The sequence below is a fragment of the Sminthopsis crassicaudata genome, chromosome 3 (genome assembly GCF_048593235.1).
Source record: "Sminthopsis crassicaudata isolate SCR6 chromosome 3, ASM4859323v1, whole genome shotgun sequence".
Classification (NCBI taxonomy): Eukaryota; Metazoa; Chordata; class Mammalia; order Dasyuromorphia; family Dasyuridae; genus Sminthopsis; species Sminthopsis crassicaudata.
Genome location: NC_133619.1, coordinates 83264127 through 83277983, shown reverse-complemented (window position 1 = coordinate 83277983; position 13857 = coordinate 83264127). Strand labels below are relative to the sequence as shown.

The window sequence follows — 13857 nt, the reverse complement described above, 5'->3', positions numbered from 1 at the left end:
GATCTTTGCCAAAGGGGGAATCAACCTTGGTAGTTTGGTAGTTTCTCCTAACTAAGATTACGAGAGGTAGATGAGTCCCATAAAACAATTTAAATATTCCTTAATTGTCAGAGAGAGGGATGAATTAGCCACACCTAATGCTAGTCTGCATCCTTCCTACTTCCTCTTCCCTCTCCTCCACTTTCCTCTATGTCCAAAAAAAAAAAGATTCCTTTCCTTCTCATTGGAGTTAGCTTTATTGAGATGATCAGTCTGACTTACTTTGTCATGCCCCTCCCCATATGCAGTTGTTTTTTTTTTAAGTTCAGTAGTATTTTATTTTTCTAATTACATAAAAGAATAGTTTTCAACTTTTAAAATTTTGAGTTCCAAAATTTTTTCTCCTTCTCTTACCCCTTCCCTTATCCCCAAGACAGCATTCTAATATACTGACTTACTTTGTAAACATTATATGCATCATTCTGTTAATAAACTGATTATGCTCAGAGAACATGTTTATTGCATTTACTCTTCACATCACCAACCCAAATTTAATACATAAATTTGTCCATGTTTTCACTGAATGTAACGTAAATGCGATTATTTGTTCAGTTTATTTTAGTAAAGACAATTTCTTCTGCAATTATTTTAGTTCTCTGTGACAAAATGAGAAACCTATACAGATTGATAACTTCCTTTAAAAACACATAAATGTGTAAATTATCACCTAGTTTTTGTTGTTCAATTCATTTTACAGATAAGAGTTGGAGACAAATGAGCCTAAGTATGACAGGGTCACACAGCTAATAAGTGTCTGAGGCCAGATTTGAATTCAGGAAGACTCATCTTCCTGATTCCAGGGACTAGTGCTCTATCCACTCTACCATCTAGTTGTCCTTTTACAACAAGTCATTACTTCTCCTTCCCCCCACTCCCTACCCCCAGAACCAGTCAAAAAAGTCCAGACTTCCTGCCATATTCCAATAGGTAATGTGCACCCTGTCTTGCTAGATATTAATCCCTGTCCTCTTGAAGTCCAGATTCTGATCCACTACCTCCTTTCTCACAGTTCTGAGGACTTGGTTTCTTATACTGCTTGAGTGACAGATGGGAAGTCACAAGTTACAGTCCTGAGGTTAAGATGGTGGGCCACTAGGATTTAACATCTGTCCTGACATCCCTCATGTCTCCCAGAGTTTGGGAGTTGTCCTGAAGCCGAACCTTCTTGATGTTATCTTCCCCCATCAAAGGCAAGCTCCTTGGGAGAGCCTTTTTTTCTTGGTAACCCAACACTTTGCATACTGTATGGCAATAAGCACTTAACACACACTTGTTCCATGTTACTGTTTTTTGATAGATCTTGAGGAATGATAGATGATAGATCTTGAAGCTGCTTGATAGATCCAGAGGAATTCTCAACAACTATTGACTGGTCCACTATAAATTCATGTTATCCAACTTCAACCGGGCCTATACTATAGACAGATGGACCTTTTGTTACTTTTAGAATGATTCTTTTTCTGAGGCTGGGGTTAAGTGATTTGCCCAGGGTCACACAGCTAGGAAGTGTTAAGTGTCTGGGAACACATTTGAACTCGGGTCCTCCTGAATTCAGGCTGGTGCTCTATCCACTGCACCACCTAGCTGCCCCTCTAGAATGATTCTAGATCCCCAAAGGTCTTCCAAACTTTCTCACTTCTCCTTCAGCCACAGAACCTGCCTTTTATTTGACTGAAAAAATGGAGGCCTTTCAAAGGAAGCTCATTTTCCCTATTCTCTTCACCCCAAACTCTTTGATATCATTTCTCTCTCCTCCTTTTCCTCAGCTACTGGACTGAGGTGGCCCTTGTCAAGGGCAACCCCTCCCTATATGCACCTGAACTCACCCCCAGTTTTTTCCAGTACATTACAACCTCAGTCATTCTGCCCTCTATTTATTAATATTCAACTCTTCCTACCTACTGGTTCCTTCCCTGCTGCTTTTTGACTTGATCAAGTGTCTTCCATCTTTAAAAAACCCCTACTCTTTTCCTTACCATCCCCTCAAACTACTACCCTAAACCTCTCATTTCCCAGCCAAATTCTCTGAAAAGGCTGCATCCACTTTCTCTCCTCACCCCTTTGTAATCTAGTGTCCACACCTCAAGCTTCTGCCCATGCTAATATATCCAACATATTGCTGCCAAAACTTTTAATTAAGAGTAAATCTGACCATATTACTTCCCTACCTAATCAAGTGGCTCACTATTCCACTTTTTAGCTTTGAAGCATTTCCCAACTGGCCCATCCTAATTTTTTTCCAGCTTTAGGGTATGTTATCCTTGGCCACTTTAGGATCAAGGCCTCTGTTCTCACTTTCCATCTCTCATCTTCCTGCCTTTGCACAGAAATTTTTGGAAGATATTCCTTTCCCACCACACTTCCTCCCAGAATCACAAGGCATCCCTTCAAGCTAGTTGGTACAATAGCACAGCACACTGACCCATAAGTCAGGAAGACCTGAGTTCAAATTCAGGCGCAGGCATTCACTAGCTGTGTGACTGAACAAATCACTAAGATGAGTCACTTAATCCCGATTACCTCCTCCCCATATCCCCCCAAAATAAGGCATCCTTTCACTCTGTTCCCCTTCCACTACCAACACCTATTACTGATGGATCTACTCTTCTCAAACTGCATGTTTTCTTGACAATTATTCTTAATACCCTTAAAAGTGTATATCTGTATGTGCAAATATGCAGACACAATAACTACTGAATATATCTATACTTGTCTTGTTCATTAGAATGTAAAATCTTCATGGGTAGGGATTGTTTTATTCTTTGTACTTGTACGCCCAGAGTCCAACAGTTTTTGGCATATAATAGGCACTTTAATATATATGCTTGTTGATTGATATTGACTCTCTTAAAATAAAAGGATTCTTTACTTTCTTAAAGAAAGCTCTGAATTAACTTTTTTTCCATGGATGCTTAAATAATTACAAAGATTTATGAAGTTCACTGCATTTCTAAATAAATTCTAGGAAAAGCCCGGCAAAAACCTAACCATCACCACAATAGTTTGCTTTCTAAATATTTGTAGCATGCATTAAGAACATGATAAACTCAGTAAAGCCAACTTCAAATTACTGCATATGTTTTGCATCTTTCAGCTGGAGAAATTAGAGAAACAGGTTTTGTTCTCGCTTCTCTAAACTATTTAACTGCTGTGAAGAAAAGGAAAAGTAAAATACATGAAAACCTCCCAAATAAATACATTGTTAATGAGTTTATTCGTTCCCCAAAAATAGTATTCAAGATGCCCATCATCTGTTACCTAATGAGTAGTTTTTCAGGCTTTATTATTTGAAGAATCTTTTTTTAAGAATTATTCTATCAACCAGAAGATCACTATACACTTCAACAACAATATTGTATGAAGATGTATTCTGATTGAAGTGGATATCTTCAATATAGAGAAGATCTATTGATGGACAGAATCAGCTACACCCAGAGAAGGAACACTGGGAATTGAGTGTAAACTGTTTGCACTATTGTCTTTCTACCCAGGTTACTTTTGCCTTCTGAATCCAATTCTTACCATGCAACAAGAAACTCGGTTTTACACACATATATTGTATCTAGGATGTACTGTAACACATGTAACATGTATGGAATTGCCTGTCATCTAAGAGAGGGAGTAGAGGGAGGGAGGGGAAAATTCAGAAAAGAAGTGAGTACAAGGGATAATGCTGTAAAAAAATTACCCATGAATATGTAATATCAAAAAATTATAATTATAAAATTAATTAAAAAAAAAAAAAAAAGAATTATTCTGTCTCCTACATAAGGGTACATACTCAAGCATAATTAGCAAGACAGATAAAAAATTATTTCAAGATCCTCTTTTTAAAAAGGATATGTCCAGGGAAACCAGCATTTAAAACATAGGTTCTTAACCTAGAGAGTTTGTGAATTAAAAAATACCAAAACTGCATAAGGTTTCCTTCATAATCCTATGTTTTTTAAATGTTTAAAAACATTATTGAGAAGGGGATCCACAGGCTTCAATTAGCCTACCAAAGGAATCTGTGACCAAAAATAGTTAAGAACTTCTGATTTAGAATAATGCTTCTGACTATGCAACACATTTTTAATAGTTTTCCAATAACTTTTTATAAATTTCCTTGTGAATCTTTCGTGTAATACAAACATCTAAAAAAATACAAATGGTTTACCAACTGACTATATACCACAACTCCACATATGTAGCATCCACCATTTGAAAGTGGAAGGGGAAATTTCAACAAATTTCAAAAGGCTTTCTTCCTTCATACAATTAAGGTAAATTCTCCCTATTATCTATGATATGCTGCTAAAATGTTGCTTTCTGGCGTTCCTGTTTATTATTATTACATTTTATTAATTTGTATTTAACACCATATGTAAAGTCAGGTCTTTAAAGATTCTGTGTTTGACATGAACATTTCCTTCACCAGTAAAGGTCATGATCCCTATAAATTTGATTTGACCTTCTAAAACTGAAACCATTTCAGTCAAATCAGACTGGTTCTCAGGCAACCAAAGATTGTTATCCTTGGGTCTGATGGTAAAGCCTTTTCAATTTATTCAGACTTACCAGTGTTTACATTCAATTGACATGGCCTCTGGGAATTTTGAGTCATTTTCATGTGTCAATGAGGCATGAAAATTTCTAGAGTTTATCCCTTTTCAGGCCCATGATCTATTTCAGAGACCCAGGAGTTTGAGTAAGTGAGGGAAAGGAAATAATATCAAATGACAGCAAGCAAGAGTCCGAGGCAGGAGATGGGGCTGACTATTTGCTCTTCCAATCCTGCTGTATGTCTTTCTTAAATGTCTTTCTTCCCCCTTTTCCTCCATTAAATTTTCTAATATTTATTTAAGCCACATTCCTATAGTCATTGAAGGTGTTCTTCACAATAAAGTTTGGATTTTTCACTCCCTCTTGGAGATAATTCAATTTAAAAACCATGGCAAAAACCTTAGTAATCAATGTAACTATTTTAAGCTATATGGCTGTGAGCTATTAAGTGTCTACTACACTAACAAATCAAATGATGATATTTAAAGGCTACTTGAATACACTGCTAAATGATATGATACTATAAAGTGATTGACAAAATACATCTTGAAATTATACAAGAAGTATAACAACACCTCTAGTTTTTTACAACAAAGGTATAAGATTCTTCTCTCCTTTCTTTCAAACTTAAGAATAAGAGCTCCATTAAACATCTATAAGGAATTTATTTCATGTTTTCATTTACTGTAAAAAAAAAAAAAAATCCATTTTTATTAATGGAATAAGGTTAAAACAGTATTATCAAACCACTTACCTGTATGTTATGAAATGATGAACTACAGTTAAGAAAAAAGTCAAAATACAGGAATACTGAAATTTTTTATTCAACAGTGAAATCAATTATTAAAACTTAATTGAAGGATTCAGTTTCTATTCTTGTCCGGCCTCCCACCTGTGTCAGATAATAGACACTCACTTTTCTGGGTTACCATGATCTGTGTTGTTCATGTGCCCCCTATAAGGAGGACATCCTATATATTCCTTCCACTCATCTTTCCCTCCTACAAATAAATAATGTCTTCCCCCACCCCTCTCCCATTTGGTACAAATCCAAAAGGGTGGAAAAGAACCATTTTCTACTCCTTTCAATTATCTACACTTGGTGTTTGCTGCTTTAAAACAACAACAGAAAAACAAGAATAATTATTTTTTAAACTCTGTCATTGCACACAGCAGTTCAGGAATACAGACCTGCAGACGAAACAGATTTAGTGAATGCTCACACCTCAGTAGTTCACACTCTGGAACCAGCATGCTTACAAATAGTCAAGTTGTGGGACTGTTTAAAAGAGCCCTCAGAAATTAAGGATATCCATCTTCCTAGTATAAAATGAAATCCAAAACCTTCAGTTTCGAATACTCCCTGAGCAAATTGCTCTATCAAGCCAAGAGTTTCCAGAGAGGTAATAAATGAAAGGCACATTTTCTCCAGTTTAAGTGTTTTAGGCATAGTATTTGAGATGGCATCACTTAAGTAGACCATTAAGCCAGTCAAAAGAATTAAATTGGATGATATATTGTCCGGAGTTTTAAATCTTGCATGCTGGAAAAATAATCTACTGCTGGTAAATAAACATAGCGCTTTTGGTTATAGAGGCTGCAAGTGGAGCACAGGTCCCTCTATAGCAGCCCTTTATAATAGTTGCCAAAGGAGATTCAGGTTCAAAGGAAATCTTCAAGACTCTTTCTCCTCTTTCTCCAAGAAATCAGATAAAGTCCCAGTGTCAATAGGAATTAACAAATATTCCACTCCATCCGTTCCCTAAAGAATACAAAGACAATAAGAATTAGGCTGGAGCAAATAAGAATGACAGTTCATCTGAACAACAAACTGGATATTAAAAATTCCATTTTAATACAAAAGTATGGGACAGGTGCCAAAGTTCTGGGTTTGAAGTCAGGAAGACTTGAGTTCAAACTCAGCCTCAAATATTTACTAGCTGTGACCCTGGACAAGTCACTTAAACCTATCTGCATCAGTTTCCTCATCTGTATAATGAGCTAGAGAAGAAAATGGCAAACTACTTCAACACTTTTGCCAAGAAAACTTCAAATGGGATTACAAAGAGTTGGGCACCCATGAAAATGATTAATAACAACAAAATGGAAACAAGCTCTTGCTCTGTCAGAGAATACATGGAGCTACTTCCCCACATACAGTGAGTTAACTATAATAAAATCACCATATTGTAGTAAGTTTTAAAATTTCCTTACATTTCAAACTCTGAAGTTAAAATATACAGCCAGGATATGGCATATATAAAATATATGGCCAGGAACACAGCAAATGAAACACATCCTTTACGGTTCTAAAGAGGGGAAAGCAGTGTGGCAAGAGAGAGGATGGTTTCATTGCCATTTTTATGTTCACTTAATACTGTGCTGTTTATACACCTGTTCTACTGTATTCTGCCAACACCACTGTGTTGCTCAATACAATACAATACAACAATGCTCAATACATCCTTGATAACACAACTTTAGAGATTTTCTGTGGCCCAGCCAGGCTACATGATACCTCATTAGACTTAATCCACAAGCAATATTCATCTAAATAAGTGACACTTTTTAAGCTACAACTCCAACACTCACCTTTTTTGTTCTTAGAAGTTTATGATCCCTGAATTCAATTAGTTGTGCCCGAAGTGTCAGGTCACTGTTAACAAGAAATGCTTCCCGACATTGCTGGTAGAAATCTTGAAAGGAAAGCCCTAGGGAGTTAGACAGTTGAGACCCAAGATAAGTAAGCAGCAAAAGAAGCTTCCACTGACAACCAAGCTAAAAACCAGAATAAAGATGTGCATTCTTATATGGTCCTTGCTAGTCAAGTTAAGTTTTCAACAAAGGTCCATTAAATAAGTTATTAGTTGAACAATTCTTTTTTCTAGATACAGTTCAAGGAGCTCTCAATATTACAACATAATTACAACAGGTTTCTGCTTTCAAAGAGTTTACATCTAAGTATCAAATTTATTCAATCAAATAAATACACAAAGTACAGTGTGTGTTAAGTATATCAGAGATATGAACAATGTAATACCAGAATCAGAAGATGGAGAGATTACTATTGTTAATAACAAATGTGCAATTTTTAAGACATGGGAAAGCTGGTAAACTTTTTGCCAGCTTGTGCAATGTCTTGTGCAATGTCACACCATTCTTTGATATAAAGCAAATATTTGAATTCTCAGATGAATAAAACTAAACAGTAGAACTACTGTTGTGAGATAAGAAGCTGAAAAACTGTCTCCTAAAAATACATTATATTAGTTTATGAGAGTCTTGAAAATATCCAATACTTTTAAATGATAACTAGTGCTAAAATTAGTTATAAGAAAATTAAATTAATAGGGCAACACATTAGAAAGAAGCCAGAAAGCATAAACACTATATATTTACCTATATAAGAAGGGTTATCTTCATTTTCTAATTGATACTTTATTAGGAGCCTGAAAATCCCCCTATGGGAAAAAAACAGCAATTAAATAATTAAAAATTCCTAAGGAGAGCAGGCAGGACCAGGAGATCATTATATACTTTAACAACAATACTATATGATGATCAATTCTGATGAATGAGACCCTCTCCAACGATGAGATGAACCAAATCAGTTCCAATAGAGCAGGAACGAACTGAACCAGCTACACCCAGCGAAATAATTCTGGGAAATGAGTATGAACCACTACATAGAATCCCCAATCCCTCTATTTTTGTCCGCCTGCATTTTTTATTTCCTTCACAAGCTAATTGTACACTATTTCAAAGTCCGATTCTTTTTGTATAGCAAAATAACTGTTTGGACATGAATACACATATTGTATTTAACTTGTATTGGTCAACCTGCCATCTGGGGGGACAGGGGAGAAGGAGGGGAAAAATTAGAACAAAAGGTTTGGCAATAGTCAATGTTGTAAAATAATTACCCATGCATATACCTGGTAAATAAAAACTATTTTAAAAAAATTCCTAAGGAATGTTAATATTTTAATACACTTTAATACAATTTAAAATTTTTAAATGCTTTATATGTACAAAGCATTTTGCTAAGGGCTAGAAGAGTACAAAGATAAATAAGGCATGACATCAATTCGTTATTCATTTGTTATAGGATTAACTTATTATTCATTAGAAGTTACAACTTAATGGGAAAAATAAGACAAGTACATAAAACATTATAATAAGGAGAAAATAAAAAGTTCATGTGAATACATTGAAAGGTAGAAACAAAATACTAAGAAGATTCTAAGAAAAAAAAAAATAGGACAGTTAGATGGTGCAGTGGATAAAGCACTGGTTCTGGAGTCAGGAGGATCTTAATTCAAATCCAGTTTCACACACTTAAACTTACTAGCTGTGGGACCCTGGACAAGTCATTTAACCCCAACCGCCTCAAAAAAAAAATAAATAGCAGAAAAGAAAGATAATTTAACAAATGGGATAATTAAGGTAGGAGTGGCATTTTAGGTGATAGAATAACAGGATAGCCAGGCTTTCAACAGGTGGCAGAGTAGAAAGGCATACTCCAACCATAGAAAATAAAACAGGCAACTAATGAATTTGGATTTTTCTCTGTCCGAAAGATCGCCAAAAGTAAAAGAACCACTATCCAAAAATAAACAAAAAATGTAGAAGGCAGGATCCACAGCAGCCCATTGGTGTAAAGGAGAAAGGGAAATTAAGGGGACTTAGGCTCCTGCCCATCTCTGTACTGCCCACATGTCCCCCAACTCCTCCCTCAGCCTGGGAAATCCCACCTGCAATCACACTACTCCTGTCTCCCCAGCCTAGTCCCTGTTCTCTTTCCATCTCTCAAAAGCCTGCACCACCTCCCCACAAAGTCCCAGCCTCAGCATACATTTCCTGCCCAGTTTTCTCTAGTAACTGCTGAGGGAAAAAAAATTCGATCTCACCCAGTTGGAGTGAATGGGACTATGATAATGGACAAAAGGAACAAGCTCAGAACTATCCAAATGATTCCAATTTTTATTCTAATTTTTCTTTGAAAAAGAATGATCTTTAGGAAGTTTAGATAGAAAATAATAAAGACAGAGTCAAAATCCAAGATAAATAACATGATATTAGGAGAGTACCTCCTTTGATGTCCAAGTCACTAGGATCTTATGACTCTTACCAAAAGATCCAAATAGAAATGGCAAAAGAAGTTTGTTTAGTCATTATCAGTGATTTCTGAAAAATCTGGATGGCAAGAGAAGTACTCATGATAGGAAATAGATCAACTATTATTCCAGTTTTCAGAATAAAGGAAAAAAGTGAAACTTTTAGACTTTATAAGTCTATAAAGTATAGACTTATAAAGATAACTTCAATTCGGGGGAGAAATGGGTTTTGAACATCTAGAAGGATATCACTAAGCTCGGGAAGAAGTCAAGTCAAATTTGATTCATTTCCCTTTTAGAGAGTGCTACTAAATTGGCACATTACAGAAATGCAAAGATAACATATAGCTGGATTTCAACAAAATGGCTGACAAGATTCTTATGCTTTCCTTGTGCATAAGAAAAAGAGGTGTGAGTAGACAATTACTAGATTTGACACTAGCTGAATGATCAAATCCAAAGAGCAGTCACTGATAAGTTGATGTCAATCAGGGAGTATTTCTCTAGTGGAGCATCCAAGGGATCAGTCCATGGCTGTTCAACATTAACTCAATAACTTAGATGAAGAAATGGATGGAATATTTATCAATTTGGCAAATCACATAAATCTAAAAAGATCTTGACAAGCTATAACAACATCTAAATCTAAGAACATAGGACTTAATAAAGATAAACCTTATACTTGTGTCCAACAAATGAGCACACAAGTTAATGATGAGAGAAGTCATGACTAGACAACAGTTCCTATGAAAAAGATCTAGGAACTTTTATAGATTACAAGCTAAACACTGTTAATAGCATGATATTGCAGACAAAAGGGCAAATACGATCATTAAGGAACAACATGCAGAGAGGTCTGCTTTGATCAGAATACAGCTAGAATACTACATTCCATCCTGTGTTCCACATTTTAGGAAGCTCTGTGACAATCTGAATCATGTCCAGATGATTATGACTAGAATAGTGGTGGAATTAGAACCTCTAGCACATGAATGAAGAAATTGAGATTTTCCTACATGGAAAAAGAGATAGTTATGGAGGAAGAACATGATAGTTATTCTCAATTAGATTTTCTTCTGTTTTTTTTTGTTTTGTTTTGTTTTGTTTTGTTCCCCCCCCCCCCCAGAGGGCAGATCATAAGCATTTGGTGAACATAGCAAAGGTTCAGATTTAAACTTGATAGAAAAACTTAACTGGAGCTATCCAAAAAACAGAATGTATTACAGTGGGAAGTTTTCAAGCAAAGATTTAGTGACTATTTACTGAAGATATTAACTGACAAGGAATACGTGCTATAGGTAAAAATGAGAAGATGATATCTGAGCACACTTTTATATATTTAATTCTGTGATGGTCAGGAATTAGAAGGAATGAATTAGAAAAGAGACTGACAGAAGAAAAACCTATTAGATTAAAAATTTAGCTTTGAAATGAATATAGAAAGAAAGGGACAAATCCTTAAGTTATTGGAGAATGAGAATCAAAAGGACATAGGAATTTATTAGATATTAAGGCTGGAAAGAGTAAAAAATGTCAAATAACAAAAAAGAATTCCCATAAAATGCCAATACTATTTTTTCTTCCCTACTTTATTTTTACTTCATTTCCTAAATCCCATGAAGAGAGAAAAAAAAAAAAAAAAAGAACAAGATCACTAATATAAAGTGCTGAATGGAATATTATCATCTAGTGATTTTTTTTAAATGCAAAATGACATACTCATGCATGAATTCATGAAGTACAAAAACATTCTAGTTTTAGCTTTCATTTCTTACCTTGCATTTGGAGTAAGACTGCGAAAAACATGTGTAAGGGAGCTAAGAGCTATTGTTCCACACTGCTGGACAAGCAGAGAGTTTTCATAGGAGGTTTCTTCAGTATAAGGTCTATACGTTGTAGTTTCATACCAGAGCCAGTTATAAAGGCTCTGTTTTGAATGATCCCACACTATGAAACAGAAAAAAGAAATGAAATATTAAAAAGTGATATTTATACTGTGGTCCTTGGTTCCAAAAAGAAAATATCACTCACTGGCTACTCAAGACACTTGACCCCAAAACCACCAAACAGAGGTAGTCTTTAAGCAGGAATAAGCAACCATCTTTTTTTTTTTTTTTTCCTGAGGCAATTGGGGTTAAGTGACTTGCCCAGGGTCACACAACTGTGAAGAATTAATAAGATTAGATTTGAACTCAGGTCCTCTTGACTTCAGGGTTGGTGCTCTATCCACTGTACCACCTAGCTACCCGAAATGAGCAACTACTTGTTAGATATATGCCTTTTCAAATAGGGTATGGGTTGGCAGTCCTTCCCAATTTCAAAAATTCTGTAACTTGAGAGAAAAAATAACTGAAAACTACACATTTTTTTCCTATTAAAATTCAAATTAATAACACCCTTTGTTTCAGCAGAACAACTGAATATTTGTTTTTCAATAGAAAATTAAGCCTTGGTGTGCTACAAATGTTCTCATTTAAATAATATGAATAAAACATGTAACCTCAAAGTTTTGTCATGTCACAAATGAATTTGTGAATTTAAATCACAAAACACAATGTTTAACTATAAAATGTAGAAAAAGAAATCATGACAAGTCGTCATCCATCTTCCCTCTTCCTCCTATGCTAGCCCCAATTACAAAACACAATGGAATTATTTACATTCCAAATCAGATATTTAGGAAACCAAAACATCCTTCTGGATGTTGTGTCCTTCAATTAATGCTGTAGAACTACACAACTTTTATGACCAATGTTATTATAAAAATAATTTTTTACAAATTGATGTCTTTAGAAAGAACAGCAATAATGTTAAACTTACTGAGGGGAGCATTGATGTGATCAATGGAAGCTATGAGGTAAACCTTAGGCAAAGATGATAACTGTCCAAGAATTTGCTGGCTTTTATCTCCTCTCAACATCTGGCTGTCCAGATTATGGATAAGAAGGAAGAGTTCCAAAGACGAATCTAAAAGGAAAGAAAATTCAACAAATATTTTAAAAGGCAAAGGAAAGCCCACTATCACTAAGGAAGATACTTTAAGAGAGACAGAATTTGCTATGTGTTTGAATATAAAAAATAAGTATTCCAAGTTTTCAAGTAATCAACAATTAGGCCAATGTTGGTGCCACTGCCAGAAATATAAAAGTCTAACCTGATCTGGGGAGAATGTGTAGCTTTGGACATTGATGCTTGAAGGTAACAATAGAACATCTAAATGGAGATATTTTGCTGACATGTGATTGTAGTTTGGACAAGAGGTAGGGATGAAAGATAATCCTGAGAATTTAGAGGGGCACAGTAGATATCAGAGAAGAGCAGCACAACAAAGAAAATAAATATGCAAAAAGAGGAACAAATATGTAATGTTTCTCAAGACTTCAATTTGGGAAATTTCCATTTAGGGGATAAAAGGAAAAAGAAGTGCCAATAAATACAGAGCAAATACATACAAATAAAATACAGTAAATACAAGGTGAGAGAAAAATAAAGACAAGTGTCACAAACATCAAAAAATAAGATTAAAAAAAAAGAATAATCAACAATATCAAATGGAGAGAAACCAAAGTAAATAAGGACTTTGGTTTGCAATCAAGACATCTACTAAAAGATCAAAGAGTACATTTGAATAGTAGCAGGAAATCCTTTTGTTTTATCATTTAATATAACATTCTTAGCATTATTAAGGATCTTCTATAACCAAGTCAGGTAAGAATTAAACAATTTTTAAAAAATTTAAAGATGTGAATGACAGCAGATAAAAAATGACTAATTTCATTTTGGATTTCACATTTGGGGTCAAATGACTCAATGGAGTAGCAAGAAAATATGGTCCCTTTTTTCATTTCTGTGTGAAGATTGCTAAATGATGCAAAACAATCTAAGTGCAGATAAAATGATTCCTCTTTCAGTTACCACAAAATTTTATTATCAATATATAAGCCTATTGTATTGTATATTGTAGATACCCAAAATGAGAGTATTCTATACAAATTAACATTATAATACAAATTTCATTTTTATTAACCAAAGTATACAAACATACAAATATGCACCCAATATTCTGCCCCAAATTATCTTTTCTCTCTATATTCTCTTTGTAATTTCATCAGTCTTCACAGGTCAATGCAGATGATTCTGGGATCTGTTATACTAT

General features: G+C 34.8%; 1 protein-coding gene across 1 annotated transcript in view; it reads right to left on the bottom strand.

Annotated features, from left to right (window-relative positions):
* Nucleotides 1–5384: 5384 nt before the first annotated feature.
* ORC2 (origin recognition complex subunit 2) overlaps nucleotides 5385–13857 on the bottom strand; it is a 45833-nt gene continuing 37360 nt past the window's right edge. The window contains exons 13-17 of the mRNA XM_074299098.1: nucleotides 12522–12668; nucleotides 11477–11648; nucleotides 7984–8045; nucleotides 7177–7295; nucleotides 5385–6346 (exon numbers count right to left, since the gene is read on the bottom strand). Of these exons, the coding sequence (XP_074155199.1) occupies nucleotides 6260–6346; nucleotides 7177–7295; nucleotides 7984–8045; nucleotides 11477–11648; nucleotides 12522–12668 (587 nt within the window). The 3' untranslated portion in view covers nucleotides 5385–6259. The remainder of the gene's footprint in view (nucleotides 6347–7176; nucleotides 7296–7983; nucleotides 8046–11476; nucleotides 11649–12521; nucleotides 12669–13857) is intronic.